This window comes from Delphinapterus leucas, chromosome X (genome assembly GCF_059928025.1).
Source record: "Delphinapterus leucas isolate spDelLeu-1000000601 "Yukka" chromosome X, BTC_Dleu_Yukka2, whole genome shotgun sequence".
Classification (NCBI taxonomy): domain Eukaryota; kingdom Metazoa; phylum Chordata; class Mammalia; order Artiodactyla; family Monodontidae; genus Delphinapterus; species Delphinapterus leucas.
Genome location: NC_143150.1, coordinates 20,776,981 through 20,798,738, shown reverse-complemented (window position 1 = coordinate 20,798,738; position 21,758 = coordinate 20,776,981). Strand labels below are relative to the sequence as shown.

The following is a 21,758-nucleotide window of genomic DNA, read 5'->3' as shown; positions in this document are numbered from 1 at the left end:
GGAAGTCCCTTGAATTAATTCTTTAACACACGCGTTGGCTCAATGTTTGTTCATTAGTCTGCCTGTCATTAATCTCTTCCCACTCAAATACTGTCTAACATGCTTTGTATGCCATCTAGCAAAGTTCCATAAGTGGATTTTAGTGACTATTTCTGGATAATGATACTAAAGCAAGTCTTCATGTAGAATACATCCGTAGGAATACTGGGATGGTGTATGTCAGTTGTGCACAATCATGACTAAACAGTCTTAAACAAACAGAATACTTTGAATAATAGAAAGTATTAGAAAGTATTGGTAGTATTACCAATTAAAGCCAGTTCAAAGTCAAGGTGAATATCTATTTATTTTTCTCCCAATAAATGTAAAGTGTATTGTGAATAACCAGTAAATTCCAACGATCTGCATAGAAGTTTTACTTAAATTTTATGTACCTTCTTGAGTTTCTTTGTGTATGAGTATGTTTTTGAGTGTGTACAGTTTTGGAAAGGAAGGAGCTGGAATTAATAGTGAACAAACCTGAAAAAAAGTGTGAAGATAATACTGTTGTGGTGTTTTTGAAATATGTCTACAAATTCTTTCATAATACTCCCTCCTGTGGTGGAGGTTAATTCTTTTCTCCTAAGTGTGGGTTGGACTTAGTGACTTGCTTCTAATGAATATGTAGTGGAAGTGATGGTGTATAACTTCTGAGACTAGGTTGTAAAATATAGTGTGGCTTCAGCCCCTTTCTCTTGGATTGCTCACTCTGGGGGAAGCCAGATGCCATATCATGAGGATGCTCAAGAGGTGTATGGAGATGCCCACATGGTGAGGAACTGAGACTTCCTGCCAACAGTCATGTGAGTGAGAAACCTTAGAAGTGAATCTTCCAGTTGCAGTCAAGCCTTTAGGATGACTGCAGCAGCCCTGGATGACATCTTGACCATAACCTCATGAGAGACCCTGAATCAGAACCATCCAGCTAAGTTGCTTCTGTATTCCTAACCACAGACACTGTGAGATGATTTTTTTAAGCTGCCAGGTTTTAGGGGTTTTTTTTGGTTATTTAGCAATAGATAAATAATGGCGCGGTTAAAAGAATAAGGAACTCTTCTATGGTTTCTAGCAACATGGTGCATTAAATATCCTAAAGAGCCTAACTGTGTAAAAGCTATTAGAAATGCAATGGGAATTTGATAAAAATACAATTATAATGTAGAACTTCCATACACCTCTTTGATGGCTGGACACATCTAGCAGGCAGTAAGAAAAGAGTCTAGTAGACAAAAAAATCAGTAAAGACATATAATAATTGAATAATATAATCAATAAATATAATTTAAAATTCATTTAGAGCCTTACATCCTTTAAATAAAGAATTATACATTTTTTGTATGTCCATGGAATACTTTCAAATATCAGTCACATATTTGGCCACAAAGAAAACGTTAAGAACTTCAATGTGTTAAAGATCTACAGGCTACATTCTCTGAACCTAACTTTAAAAATGTGGCCGAAAATATTAATTTCATGACAATTAAGCAACATACTTATGGATAACTCTTAGGTCAAAGAGGGAATAAAAAGGAGAAAGTATAATCTACCTTAAAAAGAACACTTTATATCAAACCTATGGGAACAGCTTTTATTATTTCCCATAGGTTTTGATATAAGGTGTTCTTTTCACTGCTTCTCCCATGCATCCCAGACCAATATCTACAACTGCCCCCTTGACTATTCCACTTAGATGTCCCACTTGGATGCCCTCAGGCATCTCAAACTCAACATATTCAAAGCTGAACTTATTTTTTCTCTTCCAAACTTGTTCATCTTAATGTATTGCCTGTCAACTGAATGGCACCACTATTCACTATCCATTAAGTTGCTCAGACTAGAAATCTGGGAGTTGTCTTCAATTCATTCTTCCCCCATATTCAATCAGTAACCAAATCTCATCCATTTGGCCCTCTTAGTCTGAGTCCAATCTGTGCCCAGCTCTTCATCCTCACTGCCACTGACTTTGTTCAGGACTCATTTCTAGCCTTCACTATTGTAATAGCCTCTTAATTGTAATAAGGGGCAGTATGGTATTGCAGTTAGGATTGGTTGAGTAAGATAGACCTAGGTTAAAACCCTGGCTTTGCCACATATTATGTGAAATCTTGGGCATGATAATTTACCACTCTGAGACTTAGTTTACTTATGTGTAAAATGTTAGATAAAAATACTTTTATTGTTGGGAGGGTTAAATGAGAGAATATAGTTTAGTATAGTTCCTGGTACATAGTAAGTGTTCAATATGCTAACTGTTATTTTTATTGTTTCATTGCCTCCAGTCTCTTCACGTCTACTTCCACTTTCCTTTTTTATAAAAGGCAAATTCTTTTTTTTCTTTCTTTTTTTTGGTCATTTTTTGAAGTCTAGTTAATTTACAATGTTGTGTTACAGGTGTACAGGAAAGTGATTCAGATTCTTTTCCATTATAGGTTATTACAAGATATTGAATATAGTTCCCTGTGCTATGTAGTAGGTCCTTGTATTTTATTTATTTTATATATAATAGTGTGTACCTGTTAATCCCAAACTCCTAATTTATCCCCCCCCCACTCTCCCCTTTGGTAACCGTATGTTTGTTTTCTATGTTTGAGCAGAAAAGGCAAAGTCTGACCATATTATGCTCCTGCGAATATTCTTCAATAGTTGCCCTTCGATAACAGGATAAAAGGTAGATTTCCTGGCACAGCTTACCAGAATCTTAATGATCTAACCCTTATCTACCAGTCAAGCTTCATCTGTAATTCTCTAACTTGAACTTTTAGTTAAAGCAATTCTGAAAAAAACTATTTCCACAAACCCACTATGCTCTAATGTATATATCTTGGTAGATGTATTCCCTTCTCCTGGAAGGTTCTCTTTCCATTTGTCTGCTTAGAAAATTCTTTCTCATCCTTCATGTCTCAGCTCAATTGTGGCACCTTCTGTAAAAGCTTCCTTGGCTTCCCTATGGAGAGTGGACTTTGTTTATATACCTCCTTTATTGCACTTATTATATTGGATTGTGATTACTGGCATGACTGCTCTACACTAAACTGTAAAATCCAGGATAGGGACCATGGCTTCTCTACTTCATGTGTTCAATAATTAGCATAGTGCATGGCATGTAGCAAAAGCTCAATAAATGTTAGTTGAATGAATGCATTAATGGACTGCAGGATTTCCTTAATAGTTATTGTTAATGTTTAGCTGACTCATAGTTTAAGCTTGATTTCTTGGCCTTTTCCCCATTCACATCAGCATATGTCACCTATACATGCCACAAGAAAAAACAAAGAAAATCCTCAAATGAGTTTTCAAAGAATTTGAACATCATCTATTTCTCACAGAAATTTAATAAAGTGATTTAAAAAGTCCATTTATAATATACACATGTTTCATTTGGTTTACATTACGTACATTACTTACAGAATTCAAAGGCTTATAGAATTCATTAATATACTAAAATTAACTAACTGAGGAATGCACTGATCAGCATGGAAGGTAATCAGCTGAATAGCTAAGAAGAGTATGTGTGGTTTTTAAAGAAAGTTAACTATAGGGAAAATGTTTTGAGAGAGCTGGAAAGCACAGAGCAGGTTTTCTGCACACAAGGGATGTGACTCTTTGATTTGGCCAAGAGCTCTACCTGCTTAGGTAATTATACAGGAAGATAAATCCAACAGAGTAGACTTTATTTGTTTTCCAGGCCTGAGAGCTGAACACAAGCCACCAGAAGTACATTTCCTGACACTGATGGGATGGGTGAAATAAGCTGGAAACTAGCATTGGATTCTATTGTAATAAAAGTGGTCATGCTATTTCTCAAAATAAATTAGGTATTTGTGACCATTTGATTTATGCATATTGTCCAATGTATTTTAAAGCCTTCTTTAAAAACATATGGTCTAAATTCGTTTATTGGGTTTTTTTTGATAACATATGTAGTACTAAGTTTGCCGTCCATGCTACACTCAGAGAATACTTTTTTTCTGACTGTATAGTGAGGCTAGTGAAAGAAGTTATTAATTCCTGATGTGCAACTACTAAACTATCTTAAAGTAGTTAAGATTCTTTAATCAGGTACTAAGCATACAGATTATGGATGTTAGCACACTAGCACAGTGCCCTGGACACAGCAGGTGTTTTATAAATATGTGTTTATATAGAGAAGCATATTGTGGCTAACATGCTACATTTGAAGAGATATATAAATGGGTCTGTCACTTTCTATGCATTTAACACAGAATATGGCAAAATATGTTAACTTTTTAGAACAGGTGAGCCAGTTAATGCAGTGCTAACGGAGCCAAGGAGGTGCATTTGATTCTTATAATGAATGACAAATTGGCAACCCACAGAGGTAATATATGTTGTGACCAGGTACCCTGAATGTCTGTGGCCACCTTCCCGCCATCAGATGAGTGATCACTGGTCACAAAGGGGATAGGGCGAGGCAGTATGGCTGTCTCTGCACAACCCATCAGCACTAGAAGAGAAATGATTCACAAAAGCCCAATATGTTGATTCTTCTGCAGGGCATAGGTATGGACCTTGAAGCTCTTGAAGCTCATCATTTAGGAAGACTGTAACCTAAGGGCTAAGTGGGAACACTCAAGTTGTTTCTGGTAAATCTCTATTAAGAATTGAGACAAATATTCAAATTTTGGATCTATTTAACACATTTAAACTCTCAGGCTCACCATTTTTCTTTTGTTAGCTTACAGCTTGTTACTGATATTCCCTACACTTAGAGTATGGCAACACTAACATAACTGATAACCATGAGTGGTGGAAGTCTGAAGTAGCACAGGATTATTCCTGTGGGTTCACATTTCAATTTTTATAAAATCTTACTATAGGGTGGTTAATTTCAGGGAATAAGGCTGTTCTGAATTGTCATTTAATACATGAAACTGTGTTATGCCAATCTTGATCATAATTTCATATTTCATTTGTTCTGTCTGTATCTGGGACAAAAGAAATGTTACTTGCCTCTTGTTTTGAAGTATCCTGTAGAGAGTGTCTATAGACATTTGCTGTTTTTGCAGAAACACCTGGAGTTTGAAGTGAAGTACTTGTAATTTCTGGGGGAAAGAAGAGGTACCTTTAAATAAGAAAAAATGATATAGTTCTCCTTGTTGGGCTGCCATAATGTCTAGAATTACCATAGTCAACGATGTATTTATTTATGGAAGTTAAGGCAGTATCTCTAAGTATAAAAGGCCTTTTTTTGAAGTCCCCTGCTTACCAGCTTCCAGTGGCCCACCACTGCCATCAGGGACAAGCCTGAACTCCCTAACTTCTGGCCCTAAATTACTTTGCCAGCTAAATCTCCCACCACTCCCCTGCCCTAGAATGAAGTGTTTTGCACTTCATTCAGTAGGCAAGGGGGAACCACCGAGGACTTTTTGGTCGAGGAATTATATGTCCAAAGCTGTATTTCAGGAAGATTACATTCACAGCAAAATGTAGGATAGATTAAGAGGAAGAAGAGATTGGAGGCAAATTATTGCAGTACTTAAGGGCATGGGTAGCACGAATGGAAAGGAAGGGAAGATTATGAGAGAATTTAAGGTGGTGGATTGGACAGAAGGTGGCAACTTTTGGATGTAGGATATGAGCAGTAGGAAAGAGTCAAAGATGACTCAGGTCTTGTGCCTGAATAAAATTAAGAGAATCAGAGAACGGGTTTGGGGGTGACTAGAAGATGATGAATTTGGTTTTACACATATTGGATCTGAGGTGCTTGTGGGCTGCCCAGGTGGAGATGTCCTAGTGCTCTTGGTGAGTGTGCAGGATATGCGTGGGAATCTTTTGCAGAGACTAACAAAGACTTAGCTAACCTCTAGTCCAGTCCTGGGAGATGGGAAACAGGATGTATTTTTATGTCTGGGGAGAAAAATGGCATTAGAGGGTAGAGACCTTCATGGGGAGAATTCTCTGTACTAGGACTCCCTAATGGCAGCATGTTGGGAATTTATATAGGCAGCCACAGCAGAGGGTCTAACTTCCCCATGCTTTCTTTGCCAATTCCAAAGGGCCTATTCACCCAGCAATCACTCAAAAATGTGTGATACTAATATTTACAATCATGAATAATTTTTATATCTTCCTTTATCAAATTAATCATAGATTTTATAATCAGGGTAAAAAGCATAACTTGGAAAACTATATGATAAAACTAACTGGAAGATATCAGAGCAATTGCAAATATTGTTCATTTTCTTACCTCCATCATTTAAAGGATATGATGTCTTAATTGTTTCTCTATCTTTCTGTATGGTTTAACATTCAAGACAAAAAATTAATTAGTACTCAGCCTTCTAAAAGAGACTTTTGCTGACTCTAGAGCAATCAAATTAATACAGTATCTCCCCTTTCCCCTCATCCCCTACTTCTCTCCTAAGCTCTGGTCTCAATGCTAATATCTATTATTAACCTCTTACTGGATATCTTTTACAGGTACCTAAACTTAACTAGTTTAAAATGAAGCTTATCATGTACTCAGGTACTCCCATCTTTCCAAACTTGCTACTTCTCTGTCTTCCATATTCTGGTTAAAGGCCTAACAATCCATCCAGTGCTCCATTCCAGAAAGCTTAGAATTGTTCCGTTTATTTCAGATAAGGCTAGTTTAATCCAATCTGATGCTTATTGAGTACACGGCTTGGAACTGAAATAAGGTACATAATTCCCGACCTCAAGAAGTTTATCATCCAGTAGAAAGGACAGACAAATATGATGGAGTATAATGAGTTCTGAGTTAGAGGTAAGCCTCAGCACTATGGGAGCACAGAAAACCCATACACAAAAATTAAATCATCGTCATCATCATTGTCGTCTCCCTTTCTCTGGTTCTACTCATCTATTGAGTCACCAAATCCTGACATAGTCTGATTCTGAAATATCTTAAGTCTGTGGCCTCTTGTTTACCCTCATTGTCACTGCTTTAGTTTGGGCCTTTATCACTTTTATCTGGACTATCCCAATAGACTCAAAACTATCTTGCTTCTAATCTCTTTTCTCTATGTATCTATATCACACACTGCAACCAGCTTATCTTTTTAAACCCAAATCATTCTTATTTCACACCCCTACTCAAAAACCTGCATCGGCTCCCTACTACTGAGAGAATAAATTCATACCTCAGCAAGGTATACTAAGTTCTGCCTTCAACCTACCTTTTTAGTCTGCTTTCCTCCTGTGCCATGGTTTTGCTGGCTTGAACTTTCACGCCTTCACTTAACACTTTAAGCCTGTCTGTAATACGGCCTCACCATATCCTCACATCTACTCATCTGGAAACTTCCCACTCATGTTTCAAGACCTAATTCAATTAAGCCCTCCTTTTATAAAGCATTTTTAGATTTCTCTTGGCAGGACTATTCTCTAAATCTTATGTGCTTCTACATTTTGTACAAATCAAAACTCTTCTCTCCTTTGACTGTAAGGACTTCTGTTTATGTGTGCCTGATCCCTGGAAGATGAGTCCTCAAGAGCAGTGATGATGTCTTTTCCATCTTTGTATCCTATGTCACCTACTTTCCCCCCTTTTCCTTCCTTCTAGCTTAGCACTGGACCTGGCCCACAGCAGGTTCTCAATAAATGTTAGCTATCATCATCATCATCATCATCGAATATTTGTTAGTTTCTGCTCAACTACATGGTACATTTAGCATGAAGCTGACTCAGAACCTTCTCTACAAAGGAGAGGGTCCAGACCTGTGTAGAACCCCATTATTTCTAACCAATCAGTACCATGCCAGTGAAGGGGCTATCCCATAGACAGGAAAGTTAACCAGATAAATAAATGATCAATACAAAGCACCCGAGACATACAGCTTTCTACCTTTTGTTCTGTTGTGTTACTCTGTACATCATGAGGAGAAGATAATGAGGGTGATGTTTCTTCAGGAATACTTACAGAACTATACAAATGGTGAGATGGTCCTATAGCAAATGAAAGAGAAATCATTTAATTTTTAAACTTTATTGAATTATAATTGAAGTACAATAAACTGAACATATTTAAAATGTACCATTTGTTCAGTTTTGACATGTACATAAACCTATGAAACCATCACCACAATCAAGATAAACATTTACATCACCCCCAAAAGTTTCCTTGTGCCCCCTTATAGTTCATCCCTCTCTCTACTCCTGTCCCCCAGGAAATCACTGATCTGTTTCACTATAAATTAGTTTGCATTTTCTAGAGTTTGCTATAAATGGAATCAAACAGGATGAACTAATCATTTTTTGGGGGGGGTGATCTGGCTTCCTTCATTCAGCATAATTATTTTGAGATTCATCAATATTGTTGCCTGTATTAATAGTTTTTTCCTTTTTGTTACTGAGTAGTATCCCATGGTATGGATGCAGTACAGTTTATCCATTTGCCTGCTGAAGGACATTTGGGTTGTTTCCAGTTTTTTGGCTATTATGAATAATGTTGCTATGGTCATTGATGTACAAGTCTTTATGTGGACATATATTTTCATTTCTTGTGGGCACATACCTAGGAGTGGAATGAGTGAATCATGTGGTAGATGTAAGTTTAACTCAGGCTGCCAAAATGTTTTCCACAGTGGTTGTACCATTTTACATTCCCACCTGCAATGTCAGAGAGTTCTAGTTGCTTCACGTCCTTGCAAATACTTGGTATGGTCAGTTACTTAAATTCTAGACATTTTACAGGGTGTATAATGTTATCTCACTGTGGTTTGGTTTATATTTCCCTAATGACTAATAATGTTAAACAGCTTTTTGTGTGCTTATTTGCCATCTGTATGTCTTCAGTAAAATGGTTGTTCATGCCTTTTGCCCAAGTTTATTCGGTTGTCACATTACATATATTGCATGTTTTTCTATATTTTACACTTTTTACAGTGATCATGCCTTCTACATGTAGGTCTGGAGACCATCTTTTGCTGTGCTCACTTTTGGGGCTTGACAGATGCGAAACAGCCATTATGCAACAGGGCTATTTTTAAAATTGTATATTATTTTTTTCATTTTTGACTCTCTAAGTACAAGACCTCTACCCTAGTCTTCCAGAGGCATCCACCTGCCTGGGGGTGGAACTAGGGGAGGGGAGGTTAGAATTTTTAACAGGAGGAATGCCACGATAAACACCCAGGTAATATTCAGCACCTGTCATCCCAAAATATGATGACACAGCCAAGACAGTATGACCTGCAAGCCATGCAATTGTCTCAAGAATTTCCCTAAATTTTATCTTCTTTTCTGTGTAGGAAGAGCCTGGAATACTTAGAAAATTCTCCTTTAGTGTACTGGAGATACCCTAAGCCCACCAATAACAGTTATCTGGGCTCAGAAAGAAGGGATATGACTTAAGGAAAGTTAGGGGGAAAAAGTCCACTCCTTTAGCAGCTCAGAGATGGTGGGAAAATGGAAAGGTGGTGGAAGAGGCTGGAGAGCAAAGATGGGGCTTCACATTTGGGCCTTGGTGCTTCAGATAACTGAGGTTAATATGGAGAGAAAAGAAGAGCTATTGCTCTGCTCCCTGTTTTGGACTCTAGAAAGAGATTTCTTCGGCTACCCCCACCCCTGCCGCCTCCTCCTCACCTGGGGCATGACCCAGAAACGTTGCAATACAGTGTGGTCAGGCAGAGCAAGGCTCTCTCTGAAGTTTTGCTTTAACTATCTTACAACTGACATAAAATTGTAAGATAGTTAAAGTATACATTGTGGTGATTTGATATATATGTATACTGTGAAAGGATTCCCCCCATTTAGTTAATTAGCACATCCATCACCTCACATATTTACATTCGTTGTTGTTGTTGAAAACATTTAAGTTCTACTCTCTTAGCAAATTTTAATTATACAAAACAGTGTTTTCAACTATAGTTGCCATGTTATACACCGGCTCCTCAGAGCTTATTCATCTTATAGCTGAAAATTTGTACCCTTTTACCAACCTCTCCCTATTTGCCCTTGAGGTTTTGCTTTCTTAAGCCACTCTTGGTTCCCATGTGGTATACACATGGCCCAGAAAGGGCTGAGAGTCTAGCTGGGAAGCTTGCCATGGGGAGTCACTAGGCTGGGGGTAAGAGGGCTCCATCCCGACTGTTAGTGGAGCAGCCAGCCAGAACTGAGGTGGAATGGGAAAGCCAGAGGATTCTACTAAGCCCAGCAAGACTAGACCATGAGTCATGGCAGTGATGGCCAAATCAGCTGTGAATGACAACAGGCCAAGCACTATCTCAGTGGAGATAAGGGCATCTCTCTGAAGACCAGAGAAGGCAGAGGACAAAGAAGTCATCCAAGCCCCCTTACTTTATTCCACCTCCATGAGGTCATGGAAGCCAGTGTTTCCCAAAATTTAATGTGCATATAATACACTGGGGATCTTATGAAAATGCAGATTCTGACTCAGTAGGTCTGGGGTGTGGCCTGAGAATCTGCATTTCTAATAAGCGCCCTGGTGATGCCCATACTGCTAACACTTAAAGGAGTAAGAACATAAGCCACACCTCTTGCCCCAGCCAACATCTTTGGGAAAGAAGCAGAAAAGTGGGGAGGCTCTCTGAAGGTCTGAGCCATTTTGGGGACCCCACAAAGGCAGAATCTAGAGGAGTATGTTAGAAAAATCAATGACTGAGCCAGAAAACAAAAGGAAGGAAGGCACTTAGATCCAGCAAATAGTGCTAGCCCTACATGTGCTAAAGAAGCCAACTCAAGAAGTAGGTTGAAATGTTAAAATGGCAACAGCTACTACTCAGTTGGGCAGTTCTAAAAGGAACAGGGGAATAAGAGTGGTGACACTGGGGCTTCCCTGGTGGTGCAGTGGTTGAGAGTCCGCCTGCCGATGCAGGGGACACAGGTTCGTGCCCCGGTCCGGGAAGATCCCACATGCCGCGGAGCGGCTGGGCCCGTGAGCCATGGCCGCTGAGCCTGTGCGTCCGGAGCCTGTGCTCCGCAACGGGAGAGGCCACGACAGTGAGAGGCCCGCGTACCGCAAAAAAAAAAAAAAAAGTGGTGACACTGATTGCACACTCCACTGCTGCAGAAAAATATGTGGCAGAATGAAATACTTCTGCTGCTAGTAAAGTGACAAGTTACTTCAGGCCTGAAAAGTCCAAAGCCTAAGGAAGGGCAGGGTTTTGAGAGAAAGCACTGGTCCAGGTCTTGATCCTCACGGGGTCTTTAGGGCCATAGGCTTCAGAAACATCAGTAGCAAGCACCTCCAGTGAGCAATTTGCAAGGATGATGCTCCAGGTGAAACCAATGAGCTTCCCTAGGAGGCAGAAGTGCTGAGCAAGGTATGGGAGCTGTGGTGGCAGTAGTCAGTGAAGCACAGCATAAAAAAATGCTTTGGGATCTTTTTGGGAATGGAGAAGTACAGAAATGAGATCAGGAGCAGGGGCTGTGTGTGGAGGGGCAGGGCTCTGCACTGGGCTTGCAGAGTTGTCAGCTGCAAAACGTGGGCTGTCCTGTTCAGAGGCGTGTGGAGACAGTGACTCCAACTGAGTAATTAGGACCGCAAGAGCGGCTGTAGCATTGTTGGTAAGCATTACTCAAAATCCATCATTTATAACAGAGGACAGAGGATTTATCCATCTTATAAGCAGAAGCAATCAGTACCAAATCCAGTCTTTACACAAATTACTATTTTAGTATTTCTAATCATAATATTACAATTACGTTTTTGTCCTTGGTGTAATTTCTGGTGACCGGCAGTGATACTCATTTCCTTGACCTTTGGATAAGAAGCTTAAAAAAACACAATAATATTTATTTTTAATAGTGCTGATGACAAAGTTATTCAAGATAGATACTATTTATCCTTTCATGCCCAACAGGAGGGAGCCATAGCCTAATCTGTATATGGGGTTGTGGGGAGGAATTAGAGAGGATAGGTAGTGGGTCTCAATGGGAGGCAATTTTGTATCCCAGGGGATAATGGAATTTGGACATGTCTGGAGACATTTTTTTAAAATATGTATATGTTTTTTACATCTTTATTGGAGTATAATTGCTTTACAATGGTGTGTTAGTTTCTGCTTTATAACAAAGTGAATCAGTTATACATATACATATGTTCCCATATCTCTTCCCTCTTGCATCTCCCTCCCTCCCACCCTCCCTATCCCACCCCTCCAGGCGGTCACAAAGCACCGAGCTGATCTTCCTGTGCTATACGGCTGCTTCCCACTAGCTATCTATTTTACGTTTGGTAGTGTATATATGTCCATGCCACTCTCTCGCTTTGTCACAGCTTACCCTTCCCCCTCCCCATATCCTCAAGCCCGTTCTCTAGTAGGTCTGTGTCTTTATTCCTGTCTTACCCCTAGGTTCTTCATGACATTTTTTTCCTTAAATTCCATATATATGTGTTAGCATACAGTATTTGTCTTTCTCTTTCTGACTTACTTCACTCTGTATGACAGACTCTAGGTCTATCCACCTCATTACAAATAGCTCAATTTCATTTTGGTGCTCAGGCTCTTCGTTGTGGTGTGTGAGCTTCTCTCTCATTGTGGTGTGTGGGTTTTCTCTCTCTGATTGTGGTGCGTGGGCTCCAGAGTGCATGGGCTCTGTAGTTGTGGTGCATAATTTTTATGTTTAAAAATTTAATATCAACTTGCCACTGGAAATGCAAAACAAATACTTCAAATATGATGGTACATTTGAAGGGAGCCCTCATTCCTGTCTTGAGATTTCTAAAGTCACAAAAAGTACAAGGCTAGGAAGGTAATAAGGGTAAGTTTCCTTTTGTTGTCCAGCATGAAGAATATATTTTAATAACTAGATCTAATTTAACTCATTTCCTACTTTCTGGAGACTGGTCGCATTTCAGACCAGCCCTTGAAGTCCAGGTTCAGACCAGACTCGCTCTCTCCATCAATAGATATCCTTGTGAGTTTAGGCCACTTCTGAAAATTCCCACTTTAAAATATCAAAATTGGCAAAAGCCTGTCCTCAAAATAGCCCAAATTATTGGTCAAAGCTCACTCTACCTTCTGGTGAGCTTCTTCTTTGACTTTTCTATGTTGTTCCTCAACTCTTGCTTCTCTTTTTACTTCTTCTCCAATCTTTGTTAGAAGTAACATTTCCTTTTTTTTTCGTTTGTTTGTTTTTGTTTTTGCGGTACGCGGGCCTCTCACTGTTGTGGCCTCTCCCATTGCGGAGCACAGGCTCCAGACGCGCAGGCTCAGCGGCCGTGGCTCACGGGCCCAGCCGCTCCGTGGCACGTGGGATCCTCCCGGACCAGGGCACAAACCCGTGTCCCCTGCATTAGCAGGCGGACTCTCAACCACTGTGCCACCAGGGAAGCCCAGAAGTAACATTTCTTTTGTTTTCCATTCCTAAGGAGCACAATGTCATGGTAGTCAGCAGGGGTTCTCTTTCATAATCTTTTTTTGTTTTGTTTTGTCTTTGTCAGTAGGTGAATTAGGTCAAATCAAGGGCCTTACAGAAACTTGGACAACCATAATGAAAATCTTACATTGGCTTTAGAATGGGCTTATCTTACTGCTTTTTTATTCAGAATATATTGGTGGATGCAACAGAATGGCAAAAGGAAGGAAATTATTTTGTTACTGGAAACAATTCAAACATAAGCCCGGCTCCAAAGATGGATCTGAAAAGATGCTGGCAAGGGGACTTTCTCTTATGGATTTGGGGGGTTATCATATGTGATCTGTTGACCTTAAATGTATTTTGACAGAGAACCTAAACAAGTAGCCTTGTCTGAATGTTGAGGAGTGAGAATACAGGCATGGTTATTTTTCACTAGAGTTAAATTCTGAAACTTTAAGAGCAGATGAAGTGTGACTGTACTGTGATGGATATATAATGTGTGGTATCAGTCTCACTGTATTAACTAAAAACTTGTCTGTTATAACAGTGATACAAGATTAATAGCAGTTTATTATTTAAAAAATTATAAACAGTGGTTTACCTTTTAGACTTGAAATAACTTCAGGTAATATGGTGGGACTGTTAAAAATGTTTATAAATAAAACAATCATGCACAATTTTCCCATCAACATTTAAAATTTGGTGTTTCTCACCTCTTCAATTTATCTACGGAGACCAAGTTTTCTTAGATTGTGGTCCCAATGTCCTCTTTCTTCTTCCTTTATCTGGGGTATGTTCTGCTTTTCTGCCATGTGTTCAAGCTTGTTTAATTCCCTACTAATCATATCTAAATATCTAAGTAAAAGTGTAAATATAAGTGAAGATAAATTGGGTGTTTCCCTTATGATGGTATTATCTATTCTGACATTCCCAAACCACCTTCTGGGTTGCTTTTTATTTCTTGAACTACAGGAAACATAGAGATTTTCAGGGACTTTTAAGCTAGTCAGATCCACCAACTCACCATGATGTACTAATTTTATCAGACTCTGTTGTTGTGGCTGGGACAATGGCAAAATATAGAACAGAGTGATTAAAAGCATTTTACACGGGGATTAGTCATAACTCAGGAGTTCTGGGAACATGAGTTTCCAAAGACAGCTGAAATCAACTTAAGCACTGACTTCAAAAAACAAGTAGATTTGAATTTCCTTTAAAAAATAAGTGGGTACTGGCCTCTCTGTAATTCCCAAGTTCTTGAACAACCTCTCATGTATAGAGAGGTCTGTAGACTACTAGCCTGCCACTCTGGTGAATCAGTATATATTCTGGCATATCATGACATGAATCCATGAAATATAAGAGCCAGGTGATGGAGAACTGGCCCCCATCCCTGATAAAGGAGAAAGAGGAGGAACTATATATAATTCATCGCTTTGCCTCCTGGGGCATGGGCTTGGCCGCTGAATGGTAACATTAAATGTGTGTGGGTAATAGCTGAATGAACATACACAGTTGGTTGGGGAATAACACCTGTTTATATTATCATCAGATGAAGTTACGGCAACTCTCTCTTTTTGATCTTGCAGTAATTTCCTTAAACTTAAGTTTGAAATGTGCTAATGACACCTTCTTTCCTCTGTTACTATGGACTTGGGTTTCCCAAGGTCAGGGATCTGTACTTTGGAATTGTTCTTCAAATATCAGTTTGTCTTACCTCTTGGGCTCCCTAGTGACTCCAGTTTCTCAGGTAGAAACTTTCCTCCCTAGCCATGGTACCAAGGTTCCCAATCCCTGTTACCTCTTAATCTCCTTTCCTTTCTCTCCACATTGAAGATTACAGGAGATTAAATAGTGTCTAAAACTTTTTTCATTCTGCTTTCAATTATTTCTAGTACTTTTACAACTTTCTGGGGTCCACAATATGTCCGCAAAAAAATGCATTAACTTTGGTCATACCTCTGCTTTATTAACAGCTTTTGGTCTGGAGTTGTTTGTATACTTTCCTGTAACAGCCAGTCTTTGGAACTGTGTATTGTCATAATTGTCACAGGCTCTCTTGGTTTCATACAACTTATTTACTTGTTTTTCAATCATTTTCTGAGAGAGAAAAAAGAATTAAAAGTTTTTATATTGGCCAGAAATAACCCTGTCCTTTGATATGCCTTCTTATGTTTAGGGCTTGGTAAACTTCCTATAGTTTACAAATGGTTAATTAACCTGCATTTAAGTCTAGTGTGGCTCCACTCCAGATAAGTGAAAATTCCTCTGTAAGTGAAAGGCAGAGGTCTCATTTTTATCTCATAGATATTTAGAGATATTTTTTGATTTGTTACCTTAATGCTTCTAGGTCAGGATATCATAAGAAAATATTCTGTATAAGACCAAACCTTTTTTCTACAACCTACATAAAAACTTTCTTACAGGCCTCAAATAAAACAAATTTAAGTGTTTAACTTACTTGTTCTCTTATATAGTTTCTTTCAAAGTCTAATTTTAAACTGGTGAGATACTGCCTGTACTTATTCAATTCCTTCAAGGTACATACAACCTATAAAAACAAAAACCAAAAACCAAATATATAAATAGAAAGTTGTAACAATCATGAAACTTTCCAGAGAAGAGAGTCATAAGAACATTCATTTTAGTAACAATTTTGGGATCAAGGGTAGTGATAGCATATTTTGGTAATAATATGGAAGGCAATATCTCTCTATAGCGGTTTATCACCAGGAAATTTCTACCTAAATAATATTATTTCAATAATATGGTTCACATCATAATCAAGAATTTACTATGCTTAATGAATTTGTTACTAAAACACCAGTATAATAATGATGTTAACTTTCAGAAGAATTTATTCTATCAAGCTGTATTCTGCTAGGTTTCCATTTTGTCTCTAGTCTTCTCAAAGGGTATAGGAAATATTCCTTGACAGGTATACAGTGCCATTATTACTTTTAGAGCCAGAGGAAAGGCACTAATAATACAGCTGAGAGAAAATACATAAATAAATAAATGTGTATGTATATGTCTTTACATATTCAAATCATTTGGTGCTTATCTTTTGCTTTTATCAAAGAAAAAAGATCAAGTGGGAACAATTTTATTTAGAAACAGCCGCCTGATTTCTCTTTACTCAAATACTGAGTAATTCATTGAGTTTTCTGTTAGGTATTCTTTATTGCTCAATTAAAAGTTGACACAGGCTCCCAGTGAAGTACAGAAGCAAGCATCTATCAAGTCCATAGGTTTTTGCTGGTTAACAGGAAGCAGGATTCAACCCACCTTATTATTGCTGGTGACATAGCCGCCTTTCTTTAATCTCCTCAGGATATCCTTTCGCCTAGAGTATATTTTTAAATGTGGCTCATGCAGGCTTTTATAGCTTGTTTCCAAAAGTTGACAATAAGAATCAGTCAGGTTAAAGTCATAAGAAGGTTGATAAAGCTGCAAACACACAGATTCAAAAGTACTACATGTGTAAAATGAATGAAATCACACTTTTAAACCTCAATTTGTTGAAGTGATTAGGCTGTTTGTTGAAAATAAAACATGCAAGAAGAATCTGAAGTGAGGGAATACTCCCTCCTTCAGAGGGAATCTGAAGTGAGGCTGATTTGGGTAAATCTAATGCCTTTCTCTTCCTCTCTATCAGAGCTGACTTTAGGCTGGAGGTGGCAGCCTCAGCCTCAATCCCATTCCTGGACACTGAGATATGGCCCTAAATGTTCCTGTAAGGTAGGTAGGATACTAAATATGAGCAGAGGAGCAGACAGGAAGGGGCATGATGGGTTCTAGCTTTGTTTTTCCATTGAAAAGCTTCTTTTGTAAGTTTCTGACTACTTGATTGATGCCAGCCTCTTGTCTCTCCCAAGGGACCTATATAAGGAAGCTGGATTCCCTGACTACCAATGTCTTCTTAAAAAGGCAAAGAAAGACATCCTTCTGGGCAATGATTTAATTTACAGTGAAACTAAACAGGAAGCCCATATCTTTCCTAGAAGAGAAACAATCAGCAGTGATGGCAATTGAAACAGTGCTGCAGTTAGTGGGTTGATTATTGCTTCTTTTAGATGTTGACTTTTGTTGGTGATGGCATGTGTTGACCAAACCTTGGCTACTGACCTATCAGGAAAGAACAAATCCATTCATTAAGGCCAGGGTAAGCTTTCTATTGTCAATCAAAATAATTGGTTTCCCTGAACAGAAGAATTTATTATGTCATCACTACCTGCCAGTGGGAGATCATAGGGCAGACTTTTAAAAGTAGGCAAATTGTTCTTTTCACTTAAGGTGGTATCTTTTCCTGAAAGCAAAGTGGCAAGGTTAATTGGCAAAGTATTTACTATTTACTTTACAGTAAAACCAATTTAAGGAGTTTGTGAACAGGTGCTACTCAAGTATAGTATACTAATAAGCAAATTAATTTATAGATAAATTACTTGAGAATAAGTTTACTATCAAATGTTGAAGGACTATAGCCAGTATTTTATAATAACTATAAATGGAGTATAACCTTTAAAAACTGTGGATCACTATGTTGTACACCTGTAACATATAATATTGTACATCAACTATACGCCAATTAAAAATGTTGAAGTAATAGAATGAGTTGTCAGGTTTGGATTAATGAATAGCTAGACAGGTACATTACATTGTTATATTTTAATCTTATTGAAAGGAAGACAGTAGAATACTATAATTTCCCTTACACTTGCATTCAAAATAATATGAAAGACCTTTAAATTACATTTCTGTAGCACTCTGCTAAAGTGGTTTGCAGTTCAGGAAGCAGCAAGGTCAGGTGAAGGAGCATGGCCTAAGAAATCAGGAGACTGTGGTTCTGGTCTAAACTCTGCCACCATCTACCTGTCATAGCTTCACCTTAAAAGGTGGTCATGAGGGTAAAGTTAAGTTGAAAAAAAAACAACTAAATGTGTAAATATAAAGTCTTACTTCCTTGAGGAGATCTTGCCAAAAGACAAAGAAGGATCCCACTAAGTTAGTCTTTACAGGAGTTGAATATAGTACCTGACCATGATTAAATGCATACGTTTTGGGCTTCCCTGGTGGTGCAGTGGTTAAGAATCTGCCTGCCAATGCAGGGGACACGGGTTTGATTCCTGGTCCGGGAAGATCCCACATGCCACGGAGCAACTAAGCCTGTGCGCCACAACTACTGAGCCTATGCTCTAGAGCCTGCGAGCCACAACTACTGAGCCCACGAGCCACAACTACTGAAGCCTGCATGCCTAGAGCCCATGCTCCACAACAAGAGAAGCCACTGCAATGAGAAGCCCGCGCAGCACAAAGAAGAGTAGCCCCCACTCGCTGCAACTAGAGAAAGCCGGTGCGCAACAACGAAGACCAACTCAGCCCAAAATCAATAAATAAAATAAATAAATTTATATGTAAAAAAATAAATGCATACGTTTTGGGGGAATCAGTATAATATAGAGCAAATCAGTATAATTAAGTATGGAAAAAATCAGGAAATAAGAAGTAGCTAACAAGTGAATAACAGAATAACACAATATAAATATGGCAAATAAAAGATATTTGAGGGGGCTTCCCTGGTGACGCAGTGGTTGAGAATCTGCCTGCCAATGCAGGGGACACGAGTTCAAGCCCTGGTCTGGGAAGATCCCACATGCCACAGAGCAGCTAGGCCTGTGAGCCACAACTACTGAGCCTGCGCGTCTGGAGCCTGTGCTCCGCAACAAGAGAGGCCGCGACAGTGAGAGGCCTGCGCACTGCGATGAAGAGTGGCCCCCTCTTGCCGCAACTAGAGAAAGCCCTCGCACAGAAACGAAGACCCAACACAGCCAAAAATAAATAAATAAATATTTTTAAAAAAGATATTTGAGGAAGAAACCAACAGAGAGGGCTACATTTACAAAGTAAAAAGGAGTGTTATCGCTAGTAGTGAGATAGGCTTTGAGTATGTTTTAGGAATGCTAATTCATGGGAGCGGGTAGAACATATTGGGTTTGAAAATAGAAATTATATTGTTTTCCAGCAATAAAACTTTAAAAAATCATATATATTAGACAGATGTCTGAAATACCAAGGAGCCCTGTACTCATCCTTGATGACACTCTAGAGAGCGGAAGGGTAAGGATGTCATAAATATTCCTGTAGAACCTTTTGCTATTGTGATCAAAGCACACACTCAACCAGAGAGTTCTCAACCTCCTTCAGGCTTGGCCTAAAGCTAAGGACAGTGTGCGGAGTGTTAGGCAGAGGACTTAAAATGTGTAACAATGTGAGTGCAGCACTCTGAACCAGTAATAGTACTTTCAGTGCTGAGTGAGAGAGTGCAGGCCAAGAGCAATGTAAATCCTAAGGAAGAATGAGACAATTGGGGGTTGGGACACTGGGGAAAGGCTTCATATAGTAGCTCTTGAAAGATGGCTCAAATTGAAGGTCAGGAAGGGGAGGAGTGCATGCCAGGTTTCAGGAGCCAGAAGAACAAAGGCACAGAAGTAGGAATTAACATGGTACGTGTGGGTAGGCAGAAAAGACCCCGACCTTTCAGAGTTGAGGCTCTGGGTTGGAGATAAAGCTGAATTGGGTGGCTGAGGCATATCATGGGGGCTTCTATCATTAAAGTGAGGTTCAGACACTGAACACTTCAACTCATTTTAACTTCACTTGGTGTGTGAAATTGAAGTTGACTCAAAGCAGAATCATAGCAGTGTTTCAAGTTTAATAGCAAGCTGAAAACAGTCAAGAAAATCACTTCAGCACTATTAAAAGTTAGTTTACCTTTTCACTTAAATTTGTAGGCAGCTTGACCCCAAGAGGAAGATTCAGTAGATGAGCAGCTCCCACCTCTGGAATGGGTTTTTTTTGAGAGCTCTGTCAGATATAATTAGAAAGTTTCTTTTTTTCTAGAACTATTCTTTTAGTTTAGACCAATCTACTTAAACTTCAATAGGCTAATACCTCCAAATAAACCAAAGAATCACACACTCAGGGTTGAAAGAACCCATCCTGCTGACAACCTGGAAGGCCTCCCAGTTTACCCTGGTCACCAACCCTATCTCTGAGCACCGTTCAGAGCTAATCCAGGCCAGAGGCAGCTCTAGGCACTAACTGCCGGGGGCCTGGGAGCCGGAAGCCAAGCGTCAAAGACCCATCCCCACCTCTGCTGAGATCTCCCCCTCTTCCATCTGCCCGCCCTCCTTCCCTTCCGAGACCAGCCCCGGATCCCGGAGGAGGACCGACTGGCCGCCACTCACGGAGTCGCACTGCTCCCTGTCGGCAGTTAGGCTGCTGGCAGCCGCCTTAGCGGCGGCGGCTTGGGCAGTGTTATAGCAGTTGCTGAGGTACAGATCCATGGCCATACGTCAGCCCCCAGGGGACTGGGGGCTGGGGCGCAGCAAGCAGTTTTCGTTTCTTCTCTTCACTCACACCTTTCCCGCTCCACGCCCACATCCAGTCTGGGCAGCCAAGACACTGGTCGCCCGGGTAAATACATTGAGAGCCGAGGCTGCACTTGGTTTGTTGGGAATTTGTACTTTGTCTCCCTGTTCTTTCATGCATCTTTTTATTGTGCTAAAAGTGCATAACATAAAATTTACCATCTTAACCATTTTTAAGTGTACAGTTCAGTAGTATTACATATATTCAAATTGTTATGCAACAGATCTCCAGAACTTTTTCATTTTGCAAAACTGAAACGCCATACCCATTAAACAGTTCTCCTTTCCTCCCTTCCCCCCAGCCACTGGTAGCCACCATTCTGCTTTCTGTTTCTATGAATTGGAATACTTCAGATACCTTATATAAGTGATATAAGTGGAATCAAGGAGTATTTGTCTTTTTGTGATTGGCTTGTTTCACTTAGTATAATGACTTCAAGGTTCATATGTGTGGTAGCATGTGGTATGGTTTCTTCCCTTTTAAAGGGTGAATAATATTCTGTTATATGTATATATCACATTTTCTTTATCCATTCAACCATTAATGGACACTTAGGTTGCTTCTACCTCTTGGCTATTATGAATAGTACTGCTATGAACATGGGTGTGCAAATGTCTCTTTGAGACCCTACTTCAAAACTTTTTGGATATATACCTAGAAGTGGGATTGCTGGATCATATGGTAATTGTATTTTTAATTTCTTGAGGATCTCTACTGTTTTCCATGGTGGTTATGCCATTTTACAATCCCATCAACAGTACACAAGGGTTTCAATTTCTCCACATCATTGCCAACACTTATTTTCTTCCTTCCTTCCTTCCTTCCTTCCTTCCTTCCTTCCTTCCTTCCTTCCTTCCTCTAGCTCTCCTAATGGGTGTGAGGTGATATCTTATTGTACTTTAGATTTGCATTTCTCTGATGATTAGTGATGTCAAGCATCTTTTCATGTGCCTTTTGGACATTTCTTGTCTCCATATTTT

At 39.3% G+C, this 21,758-nt stretch overlaps 1 protein-coding gene across 1 annotated transcript in view; it reads right to left on the bottom strand.

Moving 5' to 3' along the window:
* Nucleotides 1–21,062, bottom strand: part of LOC111169614 (fibrous sheath-interacting protein 2-like) — a 58,802-nt gene extending 37,740 nt beyond the window's left edge. The window contains 15 exon segments of the mRNA XM_089904883.1: nt 3,231–3,286; nt 5,011–5,102; nt 6,248–6,293; nt 7,868–7,968; nt 11,689–11,757; nt 12,851–12,920; nt 13,005–13,104; nt 13,342–13,352; nt 14,061–14,202; nt 15,307–15,368; nt 15,370–15,447; nt 15,809–15,898; nt 16,636–16,797; nt 20,119–20,211; nt 20,595–21,062. Of these exon segments, the coding sequence (XP_089761009.1) occupies nt 3,231–3,286; nt 5,011–5,102; nt 6,248–6,293; nt 7,868–7,968; nt 11,689–11,757; nt 12,851–12,920; nt 13,005–13,104; nt 13,342–13,352; nt 14,061–14,202; nt 15,307–15,368; nt 15,370–15,447; nt 15,809–15,898; nt 16,636–16,797; nt 20,119–20,211; nt 20,595–20,699 (1,277 nt within the window). The 5' untranslated portion in view covers nt 20,700–21,062.
* Between the last annotated feature and the right edge of the window lie 696 nt (nt 21,063–21,758).